Source organism: Nanorana parkeri, unplaced genomic scaffold (assembly GCF_000935625.1).
Source record: "Nanorana parkeri isolate BGI_ZX_2015 unplaced genomic scaffold, ASM93562v1 scaffold2980, whole genome shotgun sequence".
Classification (NCBI taxonomy): domain Eukaryota; kingdom Metazoa; phylum Chordata; class Amphibia; order Anura; family Dicroglossidae; genus Nanorana; species Nanorana parkeri.
The window spans coordinates 25,993-40,270 of NW_017309248.1; the positions used below are offsets into that span (position 1 = coordinate 25,993).

The 14,278-nt window shown below is 50.4% G+C and overlaps 2 protein-coding genes across 2 annotated transcripts; one reads left to right on the top strand and one right to left on the bottom strand.

Moving 5' to 3' along the window:
* Positions 1-5,025: 5,025 nt before the first annotated feature.
* On the bottom strand, positions 5,026-7,143 carry GADD45GIP1 (GADD45G interacting protein 1). The gene is made up of 2 exons (XM_018574469.1): positions 6,754-7,143; positions 5,026-5,400 (listed from the first exon to the last, which is right to left on the bottom strand). The coding sequence occupies exons 1-2, from the start codon at positions 7,098-7,100 to the stop codon at positions 5,067-5,069; spliced, it is 681 nt and encodes a 226-aa protein (XP_018429971.1). The 5' UTR covers positions 7,101-7,143; the 3' UTR covers positions 5,026-5,066.
* A 4,704-nt stretch (positions 7,144-11,847) lies between these two features.
* On the top strand, positions 11,848-13,933 carry LOC108802610 (DAN domain family member 5-like). The gene is made up of 2 exons (XM_018574465.1): positions 11,848-12,240; positions 13,652-13,933. The coding sequence occupies exons 1-2, from the start codon at positions 11,848-11,850 to the stop codon at positions 13,931-13,933; spliced, it is 675 nt and encodes a 224-aa protein (XP_018429967.1).
* Positions 13,934-14,278: the final 345 nt, after the last annotated feature.

The following is a 14,278-nucleotide window of genomic DNA, read 5'->3' on the forward strand; positions in this document are numbered from 1 at the left end:
TAAGCAGACAAGAGTTGGCATGGGAAGGGCATGTCCAACCTATGTAAATACTGACTTTCAGAAAGGGGGTATCTGCATAGGAAAGTCTGCGGGGTCCATTGACTCAGGAAGGGGGATCCTCTACTACTTTTATAGTTACACGTCACCCAACCGTCATCTTCATTTCTTTATTCCCAGTACAGGTTTCCTTCAGTGGCCTCGGAGGACAACCGTTTGTAACTAATGTAATATAATAACTGAATACCGATCATAAGATATGTTTGTAAAACAGGGACATCTCTCTGGCTTGGTAAACACACGTTGTCACTAATTATTTAAATTAAAAATGGCGAAGTTTGCAATATAAAGAACCCTTCCGGAAATATAAGGACGGGTCTGTATTTTAGTACATGGTAGTTATAAATGTTGCAATGTTTTGTTCCCGTTTCATTCTGCATTTCTGTATTTATTTCAATTACCTTCATGGAAAAATGGAGTCGGTGGGAAGTATTTGAAGTGAGCACGGCTGGGAGTTTCCTGCCGCTCGGTACTAATCATTAGCGTGTTTGCCTGTAAATGTAATAAATTGTATAGTTTTTGGATAAAGCTGTATTGTCTTTATATCATGATGGCAACAATGACATTGACTCAGTTTCCAGTGTGATGCGCATCTTTCTCAACTCAGACTATTCAAAGGGGGCAAATTGTCCACAAGGCAACCTAGGCAGAAGCCAGAGCCTGGCAAAGGTCCAGGGGGCCCAGCTACAACCTTCATGTTTCTGCAGTAAACCAGAAGATGGTGCATTTGGTCAAAGCTGAGCACCAACCCGTCAGTTTTAAGGCAGGATGTACGTCTCGGCATTTGTTGTCTGATGTAGGGGATCCATGCCAGCACAGACAATGCAGATGGAGGTAGCCAACCTGTGCCGATTGCAATCTATATTAATGGGGGGATGGGGGCAAAACTGCTTCCTTGCCTAAGGCCCCATTCTGCTACAAAATGGACCTTTTACCCCCTTTCACTAAAAATCACCTCTGCCTACAGCTCAGCATGATTATATGAAATCCTCTCACATTCATTAGGTAATATATATATCTTTATTTTACTTACAATTTTTGTTTTTCCACTTCTTGGACATAAGAGATATAATGTGCCCAAGAGTTGCATCCTGGGAAGATTACATCGGAACATTGCTGGGAAATCTCATGAGATCTCAGGGAAAGGCATTTGGGAGATTTTATTGTAATAATATGAATCCTGATGGGAACACAACCTACATCAGAAATGTAGCCACGTGTTCTGTCTCTGTTGTAAATTCAGTTTCCGATATAGTTAGCCCAGATCTAACTATAGGGTGATGCAGGAGGGAGGAGCTATGTCACATGGAGTCTGTCCTTACCACCACAGGGTGACACAGACAGGAGGAGCTATGTGACATGGATTCTGTCCTCCCACCACAGGGTGACACAGACAGGGGGAGCTATGTGACATGAGTCTGTCCCCCCAGCACAGGGTGACACAGACAGGGGGAGCTATGTGACATGAGTCTGTCCCCCCCCCACAGGGGGACACAGACAGGGGGAGCTATGTGACATGAGTCTGTCCCCCCCCCACAGGGGGACACAGACAGGGGGAGCTATGTGACATGAGTCTGTCCCCCCCCCACAGGGGGACACAGACAGGGGGAGCTATGTGACATGAGTCTGTCCCCCCCCCACAGGGGGACACAGACAGGGGGAGCTATGTGACATGAGTCTGTCCCCCCCCCACAGGGGGACACAGACAGGGGGAGCTATGTGACATGAGTCTGTCCCCCCCCCACAGGGGGACACAGACAGGGGGAGCTATGTGACATGAGTCTGTCCCCCCCCCACAGGGGGACACAGACAGGGGGAGCTATGTGACATGAGTCTGTCCCCCCCCCACAGGGGGACACAGACAGGGGGAGCTATGTGACATGAGTCTGTCCCCCCCCCACAGGGGGACACAGACAGGGGGAGCTATGTGACATGAGTCTGTCCCCCCCCCACAGGGGGACACAGACAGGGGGAGCTATGTGACATGAGTCTGTCCCCCCCCCACAGGGGGACACAGACAGGGGGAGCTATGTGACATGAGTCTGTCCCCCCCCCACAGGGGGACACAGACAGGGGGAGCTATGTGACATGAGTCTGTCCCCCCCCCACAGGGGGACACAGACAGGGGGAGCTATGTGACATGAGTCTGTCCCCCCCCCACAGGGGGACACAGACAGGGGGAGCTATGTGACATGAGTCTGTCCCCCCCCCACAGGGGGACACAGACAGGGGGAGCTATGTGACATGAGTCTGTCCCCCCCCCACAGGGGGACACAGACAGGGGGAGCTATGTGACATGAGTCTGTCCCCCCCCCACAGGGGGACACAGACAGGGGGAGCTATGTGACATGAGTCTGTCCCCCCCCCACAGGGGGACACAGACAGGGGGAGCTATGTGACATGAGTCTGTCCCCCCCCCACAGGGGGACACAGACAGGGGGAGCTATGTGACATGAGTCTGTCCCCCCCCCACAGGGGGACACAGACAGGGGGAGCTATGTGACATGAGTCTGTCCCCCCCCCACAGGGGGACACAGACAGGGGGAGCTATGTGACATGAGTCTGTCCCCCCCCCACAGGGGGACACAGACAGGGGGAGCTATGTGACATGAGTCTGTCCCCCCCCCACAGGGGGACACAGACAGGGGGAGCTATGTGACATGAGTCTGTCCCCCCCCCACAGGGGGACACAGACAGGGGGAGCTATGTGACATGAGTCTGTCCCCCCCCCACAGGGGGACACAGACAGGGGGAGCTATGTGACATGAGTCTGTCCCCCCCCCACAGGGGGACACAGACAGGGGGAGCTATGTGACATGAGTCTGTCCCCCCCCCACAGGGGGACACAGACAGGGGGAGCTATGTGACATGAGTCTGTCCCCCCCCCACAGGGGGACACAGACAGGGGGAGCTATGTGACATGAGTCTGTCCCCCCCCCACAGGGGGACACAGACAGGGGGAGCTATGTGACATGAGTCTGTCCCCCCCCCACAGGGGGACACAGACAGGGGGAGCTATGTGACATGAGTCTGTCCCCCCCCCACAGGGGGACACAGACAGGGGGAGCTATGTGACATGAGTCTGTCCCCCCCCCACAGGGGGACACAGACAGGGGGAGCTATGTGACATGAGTCTGTCCCCCCCCCACAGGGGGACACAGACAGGGGGAGCTATGTGACATGAGTCTGTCCCCCCCCCACAGGGGGACACAGACAGGGGGAGCTATGTGACATGAGTCTGTCCCCCCCCCACAGGGGGACACAGACAGGGGGAGCTATGTGACATGAGTCTGTCCCCCCCCCACAGGGGGACACAGACAGGGGGAGCTATGTGACATGAGTCTGTCCCCCCCCCACAGGGGGACACAGACAGGGGGAGCTATGTGACATGAGTCTGTCCCCCCCCCACAGGGGGACACAGACAGGGGGAGCTATGTGACATGAGTCTGTCCCCCCCCCACAGGGGGACACAGACAGGGGGAGCTATGTGACATGAGTCTGTCCCCCCCCCACAGGGGGACACAGACAGGGGGAGCTATGTGACATGAGTCTGTCCCCCCCCCACAGGGGGACACAGACAGGGGGAGCTATGTGACATGAGTCTGTCCCCCCCCCACAGGGGGACACAGACAGGGGGAGCTATGTGACATGAGTCTGTCCCCCCCCCACAGGGGGACACAGACAGGGGGAGCTATGTGACATGAGTCTGTCCCCCCCCCACAGGGGGACACAGACAGGGGGAGCTATGTGACATGAGTCTGTCCCCCCCCCACAGGGGGACACAGACAGGGGGAGCTATGTGACATGAGTCTGTCCCCCCCCCACAGGGGGACACAGACAGGGGGAGCTATGTGACATGAGTCTGTCCCCCCCCCACAGGGGGACACAGACAGGGGGAGCTATGTGACATGAGTCTGTCCCCCCCCCACAGGGGGACACAGACAGGGGGAGCTATGTGACATGAGTCTGTCCCCCCCCCACAGGGGGACACAGACAGGGGGAGCTATGTGACATGAGTCTGTCCCCCCCCCACAGGGGGACACAGACAGGGGGAGCTATGTGACATGAGTCTGTCCCCCCCCCACAGGGGGACACAGACAGGGGGAGCTATGTGACATGAGTCTGTCCCCCCCCCACAGGGGGACACAGACAGGGGGAGCTATGTGACATGAGTCTGTCCCCCCCCCACAGGGGGACACAGACAGGGGGAGCTATGTGACATGGGAGTCTGGCCCCTCCTACCACAGGGTGACAGACAGGAAAAGAGAAGCCATGGGTAATGTACTTTAACCCCTTCGTGACTGACAACGTACAGTGTACGTCGCCAGCATCGGGGCTGTTTAAACAGACTCCCGGCGACTTTTGCCGCCGGGACTCTGTTTAAACTTGTAGAGCCGACTGTCGGCTTTACAACAGAAGCGATCCTGGCGACTTACCTGTCGCCAGATCGCTTCTGCGTCCCGAAGAAGGGGCCGCCCCCAACCACCATTTTATTCTATAGGGTCTTGGCATTCAGAAAATATATAATGTTGGGGGGTTTTACGTCATTTTCAGGCCTAAAATGTGGAATATAACATGGGTGCAAAAATTGAAAAAAGGGCCTCAGTCATGAAGGGGTTAACAATAGTTGAATTGCTCAGATTACTATAAACTGATAAAAAGGGAATTAAAATTGTTTTTTTTGGCTGGCTGCCAGATTTGAGAAGTGTTTAATGCGATGTAACATCTACAAGAGTATCGCCCTGAATTCAGCAACAGAAAGGAATAGGTCAGCTGTAGACCATTTTATTAGAAACTCTCTGTATAGGAACCATTACATACATTGAAACATTATTCTGAATGTCCGCCTGTAGACATTCCTCTCCCGTGTTCCCTTTTCTAGTACGGCCAGGAAGTAGAGGAGCTGACCTGTTCCTAGAGCCGTATAGAAGATGGAAAGTGTTGGGCTGCCATGGAAACGCATCTTTTTCCTCTGTATTAGTCTCTCGATGAATGTGGATAACACGGCATTACTCAGGACTGCCACTGTCTGGGGCTGTTGGTGGTTTTGCAGCGGAGGCCACGTTTAAGGCTTTTGCAATGGCCGCTTTCTCTTCCTCGCGCTGTATTCTCTTCACAGCCTTTAATTTCCTCTTCTCTTCCTTCTCCATCTCCTTCACCATCTCCTGGAACCTAGCACTGCGGCTATCAATACTGACACCAAACTTCTCACGAGCCAGTGCCAACAGATGCTGCTTCTTGGCATTTTCCTCCCGCGCCTTCTGCCGTGCCTCTCGCTTCGCTCTGCGCCATTCCTCCACCATCTTTGGCATCTTTTTCATGTTGGCAGCAATCAGACGTTCCCTATTTAGAAATAAAGAGTTATTAGAAATGAGTTCAGTCTCCATTCCTGAATCAAAGCTGCATGCACGGCGTAATAAACAAAGTAGTAGAATATCCTCCTCGTGGGCTCCTTTCAGATGGGCGCTGTCCTTTCCGATCAGCGGGGGGGGTCAGTGAACACATCCCCTGCTGATCAGAGCAGTACAGAGTAGGGCTGCAACAACTAATCGACAATCGATTATTGAAAAAGTTGTCAACTTTTTCAATAATCGATTAATCGGCTTCCGACCAGTTGGCCCTGTTCACAGCTCCACACGCTGTGCGCCGCACCTCCTCCCCACCTCACGCTCACCGCTGCCAGACCCGCCCGCATCCACACGCCGCGCCTCCTCTCGGCCTCACACTTATCACCCCCCCACATCCATGATCGGCACAGGGACATGGGGAGATGTAGTAAGGAGGAGCAGAAATAATCGTTAGCTGCAGCTCTAGTACAGAGCACATGCCACTCTTCTGACATCGATGGACTTCAAATCTGGAGCTGTACGGACCCATGTTAGGTCTACGGGGGGGGTCAGATGTGAGCGGACGTGTCAGTTTACATACCATTCCCTCCACTCCAATCTCGATCAGGTCCGCCATAACAGAAATCTGTTCCGTTTTGTTTTCTGGACCTGGCCGGTGAGGTGTAAATGGACACATGTAGATCCGGCTGCCCATAGAGTAACATTGGGCTTCCATTTAGATGCCCCATACAAACTGGCAGGCAGACCTGACCAAGGGGCCGTAATATTTCAGAAAGGTTGTTTCCATTCACAATCACACTATCGCTTTTATGAATAACACTAAAAAAATATATAATATATATATATATATATAATGTACAAGATTTTAGGAGAGACTACAGTCCTGCAGATTTGTATTCTCTAGAGTACGTAATACGCTAATGGTCTTCACACTGGGTGAAATAAATCCACAATTTTGTACCTTAAAGTGCTCCTGTGCCCGCACTATGGATGGTAACAGTTAAGTGTTTTAAAGTGGAACTCCAGCTTTTTATCCCGTTTTTGTTTCCAAGGGCAGAAATTTCCCAGCACACTCACCAGCCCCACCATAGCAGAGGGACTCACAGATGGTGCTGGCATCAGTGGGGTGACGTCCCTGACTTGTCACAGTCCATTGTTTACATCCTCTAGCCCCATATTAGAAGGTCCGTACCCCCCAAACAGACCTGGGATGTAAACAATGCAGAAGCGTGCAGATTGCACCCGCAAAGCTCTAATCACGGTTGCAATGCTCTGCAGGCTTCTATAGTAAATAAAGTCACATTTCTTATTGTATTCATATGGGGCCAGGACTCCTGCTGGCACTGACCTCTCCTGCTCCTTCATCCGCAGCGCCTTCTCCTCGGCCTCCACCTTGGCCTGCATCTCCCGCAAGCTGGGGTACCACTCCTTCTCCTCATCCTCCAGCGCCTGCAGCTGCTCGGGGCTCGGCCATAGCTGCTCAGGCTTCACCCCCGAGATGCTGCCATACTTGCCGTACAGCTTGGCCTCATAGGCCGGACCCTTGTGCCACTCCTTCGTCTTGGGGTCCTCAGGATCGGGGATGTAGACGCCACTCAGGTTGAGATTCAGCGGCTTGGCATGATAACCCGCCGCCGGCCACGGTAAGGTCACAGCCCGCAACCTAGACCAGCACCGCTGCATGGGCAGCGCCATCTTGGAAACCCCCTTCAACCCGGGTTTTGTGACAGGGGTCCTGAGAGTGTGGCGGAAGTGCCGAAGCAGCGCAGAAGTCTACGTGGGTCCTAATCAAGGCGTCCCGCGCAGTGCCGGATTCTGTCAGGGAGAAAGGTGTCCTCAGCAATGCCTGTTCTGGTTTCCCCCTGATTGGTGCTTATGACACTAATTAGCTATATTAGTGAGAAGGTGTGGAAGGGGAGGGGAGTGGAGTGCAGGTGTGAGGTGCACAGGGGAGGACATTGCTGTGACAGGTTGCTGTTAGTAAAGATTAGATATGGAGGAGATCTATTACTGAGCAAACTTCTGTGAGTACAATGTGGGGGTGACACAGGGGAGGCAGCAAGGGGTGACCCCAAAAATTCACAAGTATCACTTGTATGGAAGATGATATATATATATATATATATCTCTCCCATCCCCCTCCATGTTTTCAATGTAATTTTCCTGTTTGGACTTTATTTAACCTGACCCTGAACTCTGGAGTTAAATCTTAATAATTAATCTTTTATAACAATGTAACAAAAATGTATCTTATTTGTGTATCACTCGGCTGTAGATCCTCCAATCATCTCTGAATTGGTGCTGACACTGTCCTTCCTTCTGGAGGGTGGCTACTATTGTTCCCCATGGTTCCTGCGTGTGTTGTAAAGTAGTCACCGCTCCAAACTCATTCCTGTGATGGACTACAATGTCATGTTTAGTTTACTCCTTTTGTATTGGGATTGTAGTCCATCACGGGAGCGAGCTTGGAGCGGTGACTACTTTACAACACACACGGGGACCATGGAGAAGAAAAGTAGCCCCCCTCCAGAAGGAAGGACAGTGTCCGCACCAATTCAGAGATGATTGGAGGATCTACAGCCGAGTGATATACAAATAAGATACATTGTTGTTACATTGTTATAAAAGATTCATTATTAATATTTAAAGAAGAACTCCAGGAATAGTTTATTAACCCCTGCCATGGAGCTGCCCCCGCACTGCAAGGTTTAAGTGCTCATTTGTGTCTAGGTACAAAAAAGTTATACTCGCCCGAATCTCAGAACATGCTTATAGACCGGTCTTTTCAATGCCTCTCCCCCTCCTCTGCTGCGGTCTAAGGTCCCATAAATCATCATGTCTATACACAGTGTATAGACGTGAGGCTGCTGAGAAAGATTCCATTGCTGCAGCAGAGGAGGAGACAGGCTGGAAGGAGCGCTGTCGGCGGCAGCCAGCTCAGATGATTGGGTGAGTATAGCTTTGATATTTAAGCTCCTAGACACAAAGGAGCACCTAACCCTTGCAGTGCAGGGGCAGCTCCACTGCAAGGGTTAATAAAGTGTCACTTTAAGCCCTGATGTCAATGTGTAAACATGCGTATGTGCGTGGGGTAATTGCTCCACAATATAATGTATTGGGGGGTAGTATAATATACAAAATTGCTTTATTGTACAACATACATTTTGCAATGCATACATGGCCTGTACATATGTATTCAGACTTTCTCATCCAGGGTGTCTTCTGGCTTCCTCAGGGGCACCCCTAAATTTTCACTCGGTGTCATGTCATGCCTTTCCATTATGTAGGTGGGACGGCTGCCATCACCATGGAAATGAATGACGCTAATCCATGGAGGGGGATCCATTCAGAAGAGGACGGAAGGTCGCCTCTGGCCTGCTCCACCTCCTGCCCTCTGCCATGCTGCATGTGATGGGGCACTGAGGACTCTCATATAAAAGGCGGGGGGACTAATGATGTGAAGGGGGAACCCCACTTTTTTTTTGCACACGGGTGCCTCCCCTTAAAATCTGTACCAGACCCCCCTATCACAGAGAAGGATCTGGTATTGATTTTGGAGGGGCCACACGCTGCTTTTTTTACATTTTAGTATGGGGTTCCTCCAGATTTTGCAGACTTTTAAACGTTGCTGTGACTGAAAACGAGGCAGATAAACTCTGAATGAAACAAGGATTCTGATTGTTTGATACAGACAAGAAGAAACATACCAGTTAGAAAACATTTCATACCTGAGCTCTTGTATGTTCATGGTAGCCATAGCAACCGGTCGTCTTCCGCCATCTTCTCAGTCCTGCTGGGGAGTTGGGTTGCGGCCCTTCGTATACCATTTCCATGTTTTGCCTGGGGCCGGAGCTGCTTCCACTGCCTGACAGTTGTCCCCTCCACTGGGTGTAGATGAAACTGTCACCTGCTTGTCTGTGGCCTGTGTACACACTGCTACAGGCCGGAGTGTAAACTCTGCATACACTTGTGTTTGTTGTCCTCTGATCTTCTATACACCGTTCACCTCACAGGCATCAGAACTGGCCCTTCCTTCCAGTATCTACCAGCTGCCATACTTCTGGGGGGAACAGAACCTTCTAGAATCCTCCATCCTGGGGGCTTGTGTAAAAATGGCGACATCGACCGCACATCGCATCGCTTTTTTTCTAATATCAGGGGTGGACATCTTTGACCCGCCAGCTGTGGTGCAACTACAAACCCCAGCAAGTTTTTGCCTCTAGGAGTCATGCCTGTGGCTGTCGAATCTTGCTATGCCTTATGGGACTTGTAGTTCTGCAGCAGCTGGAGGGCCGAAGTTGCCCGCCCCCGTACTAACGTCTCTCCCATCTAAGTCAATTTGTGGGTATTTTCATTTAGTTTCGGATGAGTTTACGAATATTCGTTGCGAAAACCAGAGATAACCATATACAGATATTAATACTAAAGCTGAGGCTCCCAGACCCGAATGGCATTCGGGATCCGAATTTCCAAATTGCATTCAGGAGCTCCCGAATGCCATTTGGGTCTGGGAGCCTCCGCTTTAGTAGTCCATCTATATACTGAACACAAATTTTCGTTACGGTAACATGGGAGCCATATAACATATGGCTCCCATGTTGCCATAACGAAAATTCGTGTTTGGATGCATTAAACCGAAAAACACATCTGATTGGCCAGAAAAGTCACATGTCTGATTCAGTTTCGTATTTGAACGAAATTCGGACGGGAATCCGATATTCAGAAACGGGAATTCGGATGCATTGGGATTCTGATGTGTCCGGATGTCTGAATTTTAAATCTGAACGAAACGAATCACACATGTCTATTGGCAACCAGCGTTTTCAGACGTCTGTCAGCAATGGGTGCATGCATATTGCTTTTGATACAAATGAAAGCCTAAAGTGTCTGTAATCCCCAATAATTAACTTTTCTTTTTAATTTGGTCTGTCATGTATACCATATGACAGGGCTGGACACATTCCTGGAACCAGTGGTCAGTGCGTCTATAAAAATGTATAGCAGGCCCTTCACTTCTTGAGGTTGTTTCTAGTTGTCAATGGAGATGGCCTCTATATACAAATTCTGGCTCCTGGATTGGACAAATTGGCTCCTGATATCCATATTCCTTTGTCCACCCCTGCCATATGATAGAACACCTGCTCAGGGGCGTCCCAAGGTCGGGTGTCACCCGGTCTCTAGACCGGGTGACACCCCCGCTGTGTTGTCATCGTGCGTGATGTCACCTCGCGCATGCGATGACGTCATCGGGCATGCGCAACCATCTGATTGATGCCTGCCGGCGGCCATCTTGGTGATGGATGCCGGCAGAGAGAGGAGGGGATGTTCACCTGGCGGGATGAGGTAGGTCGCCGGGTCCCCTCCTCTCTCCTGACATTGTCAGGCTCTCAGTCCATGACCGAGTGCCTGACTTTTTAGAGGGGGGGTGACACCAAAATGACTTACAGTCATTTTGGTATCAGCCCTGCAATGCTGACACCCGGGTGCGGGACGCACCCCTCTTGGGACGCCACTGCACCTGCTCCAGGTTGGTCCATCCATAGCTTACCGAGTGAAACTTGGGTGCACATCTAGGCTTGTTCCCAACGTAGACAACATCCAAATGAAGATAGAGCTAAGGCTGCACACTAAAAGTCAATGGCACCCCAACATACCAACGTCTACTAAAAGCTTTCGGACAAAGAGCGAAGTGTCTTCTAAGAGCTCTTTGACGAAGCAGGAAGCTTATCAGACCCTTCTCTGGAATTCTGTGTGTATCCGAGTAAAGTGGCGTCCTCCCAGCAGAATGAACCCTCTCAGATTTGGGTTTGTGCCTGTGCAGGGAAAGGAAAGGGTTGCCTTGAGGAAACCATAGAAGTAGAATTTTGTAGGAGACCGACTTTCTCCAAGTATGCTTGACCAGGAATTGTTGTCTAGGGTCGCAAAGGTGCCTACAGACTTACAAATGTTCGCTGGTCTGACCAAGATGAACATTCTCTGTCTGTAGGCACCACAAGCCTGATTATCTGTACCAAGCATCTAGTTGAAACCTTCTCCTTCAAGGCCTAATGGTCCCTGTAACCAGCTAGTATCTTGTTTCTGTAGACGGCTCTGGGTTCCATTCTTTAGTCATGTGTTTATGTCCAGACACTGTGTCACCTGTCATTCATGAAACTCAAACAGGTCTTGTTGCCTGAAACCATCCACCAGATCTTCCATACAAACAAGCCTTTCTCTTGTTCCTCGTAACAGGTGTGATGAAGGTGGCAATTTTCTCTCTACATCAAGCTTTGCTCTTCTTCAGCCCCTTGGCTCATCTGGGTATATAAAGCAGAGCCTCTGCAGTATCTGAGGAAAGAACTTGAACCTACGACCGTGGGTCTCTTCAGACCCTTCACCCAGCTAGACGAAAGGGTCTCGATCCCTAGATTGTACATTCCTAAACGCACTGTACCCCAAGAAGATGTTTCTGCTACAGTTCGTAATACTCCTGCTTCCTGCCGTAGTGACTTCAGCTCCATTCGACAATGAAGAGGGGTCAACATACATCCCAATGGACTTCCACCACGGAAGACCTCGCACTAGTTCCGTTGGTGGGTCTAATGGCGTCTCCCCGCTTGCTTTCCTAAATTCCCCTTTTGTCAGGAGAGGCAAAGCAGATCCCGAAAAGCCTTTGTTCCAAGGAATGCTGGGTATGGTGTCCAGGGACCACATGGATGAAGGTGCCTTACGGAGAAAAGTGGTGTGGGAGAACACCATCAAGAAAGAGAAGACCAGGTCACATCCAGACCAGGTGCTGCCAATTGGACAGGATGCACTGAAGAGGTCGCGGTGTAATGCCCTGCCTTTCGTCCAGGTAAAACCTTTGTCGGTCTGCAGCTTGCAGGCAGTATATTTTTGTATATGGTTCCTCTCTGTTATGTGATTGGCTGATGCCTGTACCTTGAAGTATATGCTAGGCAGTCTTCCCTGCTCAGAGAGCGGTCTCAGAATAACCTCCATCTGCATGCTGGTTCTGGGGTGGTGGAATCAATACGGGTTATTCCTAGTTAGTGCTCCAGAACTTTTGTTCAATCCAAGGGTCAGTGATTGGTCTACCTGGCCATTCTACACACACGGGAAGCCGCTGTATTGGGCTACTAACTGGTCCCCTTCAAAGGAAACCTTTCCTGAGACATAGAGGCCACCATTGCTGCTTCTCTTTCTGCAGATGCCGGGTCATGTCTACCCTCTTCAATAATTTGTGTCCTTTTCCTGAAACAAGTATTCACATATGAATGCCTGACCTTACTCTAACTACTGATACACTGACCCAAACCTTAAGGGCCTGTTTACACCATTGCGGTGTGCGAACGTGGATGCTTTGTGCACACATTTTAGTAGGGCACCGCAATGCGCACTAGGTGTGCTGATACGCTGTGTAAAGTGAAAGGCACCATAATACACCTGCGTAGGAACATTCATTTTTTTGCAACATGCAGCAGCTGACTAAAATGCGTTACACTATGGTGTGCTGTTAAAAAATAGTGCATACAGTATTCTTCACTGCACTGCATTATGCTGCACAAAACGCACATGCCTAGGCAGGTACTTTGGGGTGCCATTGACTTTGGTAACACAGCACACCTAATGTGTGTTGCTGCGACTTGTTAACTGCGTGCTCTTAGCGTGCAGGCATGTGTGCATTAGCATAATTCAATGGTGTGAACAGATACTTATGAACCCAGCTGACCAGTGTGTTAGCATGTTCAGAAGGGGATTGGCAATGGCGGCCCCCATGTACCTCTCATAGGTTCCCTTTAAACATCACAACTAAGATCAAATGTGAAAAATGACATTTTACATTGAATCTTTCTTGTATTTGATATAAGGGAGCATAGCACCTCTTATGTTTAGGATATAAAAATATAATGAATGCCCATATAAGCTTATAGGAACATTGTTGTTAAAATGAATGATCTGGTGACAGGTTCTCTTTGAAGTGATATGCAGTAAGCCTGGCTTATTGTAATTGGGGGAACTTGTGTGCTTGGGGTTCATTTTAAAGACTGCTGCACCCAAAACTGAAGGGTTTGGAAGATATGATGAATGGAGAGCAGTAACTGAGCAGCCAGTTAGATTTTGTCACTGAGCTGACTGGTTGCTATTGGTTATTTCATCATGGCCATTAAATGCGCCTATGTTTACATCATAAATGTACTGGCCCTCCAGGAACAGAGGGGGAGAAGAGTCCTTATGTTCTAATTATTTCTCCTTTTTTCTTCTAGAATGTCTTCAGGGAAAACTGCGCCCCAGTGCGGATCCCCAACAAATTCTGCTTTGGCCAGTGCAACTCATTCTACGTCCCCGGCTGGCCAGTCGGACTGTCTCAGCCTTGCACCTCCTGCTCCCCCGTGCGTTCCAGACGCATCTTTGTGCCCCTACAGTGCCGCGGGGGCCGGCTTTCCTGGGAGGAGGTGGTCCTTGTGGAAGAATGCAGCTGCGAGACCCGATACGAGCGGGACTTTACCCGAACAGGCAGCGGCGAAGGCTTCCAGCCCATGCTCTAAGATGGCAGCCTTGTAGACTGATGAAACAAACTCTGACCCAGGGCCTTTGTGATGGCCCCTGATTGACCAGAATCCTTTGCCACAGGAAAAGTGGGACTACCGAACAACTACTTGACGACCCCAGGAGACGGCGACCGTTCTAGAATGTGTTAGACACAGAAACATTTTTGTACATTCGATTCGACGGGGCCCCCTTTTTGGAAGGGGGCCAAAATGGTGTACACAGTGACACCGAGGACCTTTTTTGCATTTCGCATTTACTTTTTTTGCGATTTTGCTGTTTTGCACATTCCCTCCCACAACCGGACTTCTCAGAGCCGAGACCGCGCCCTCATGTGCCACGTA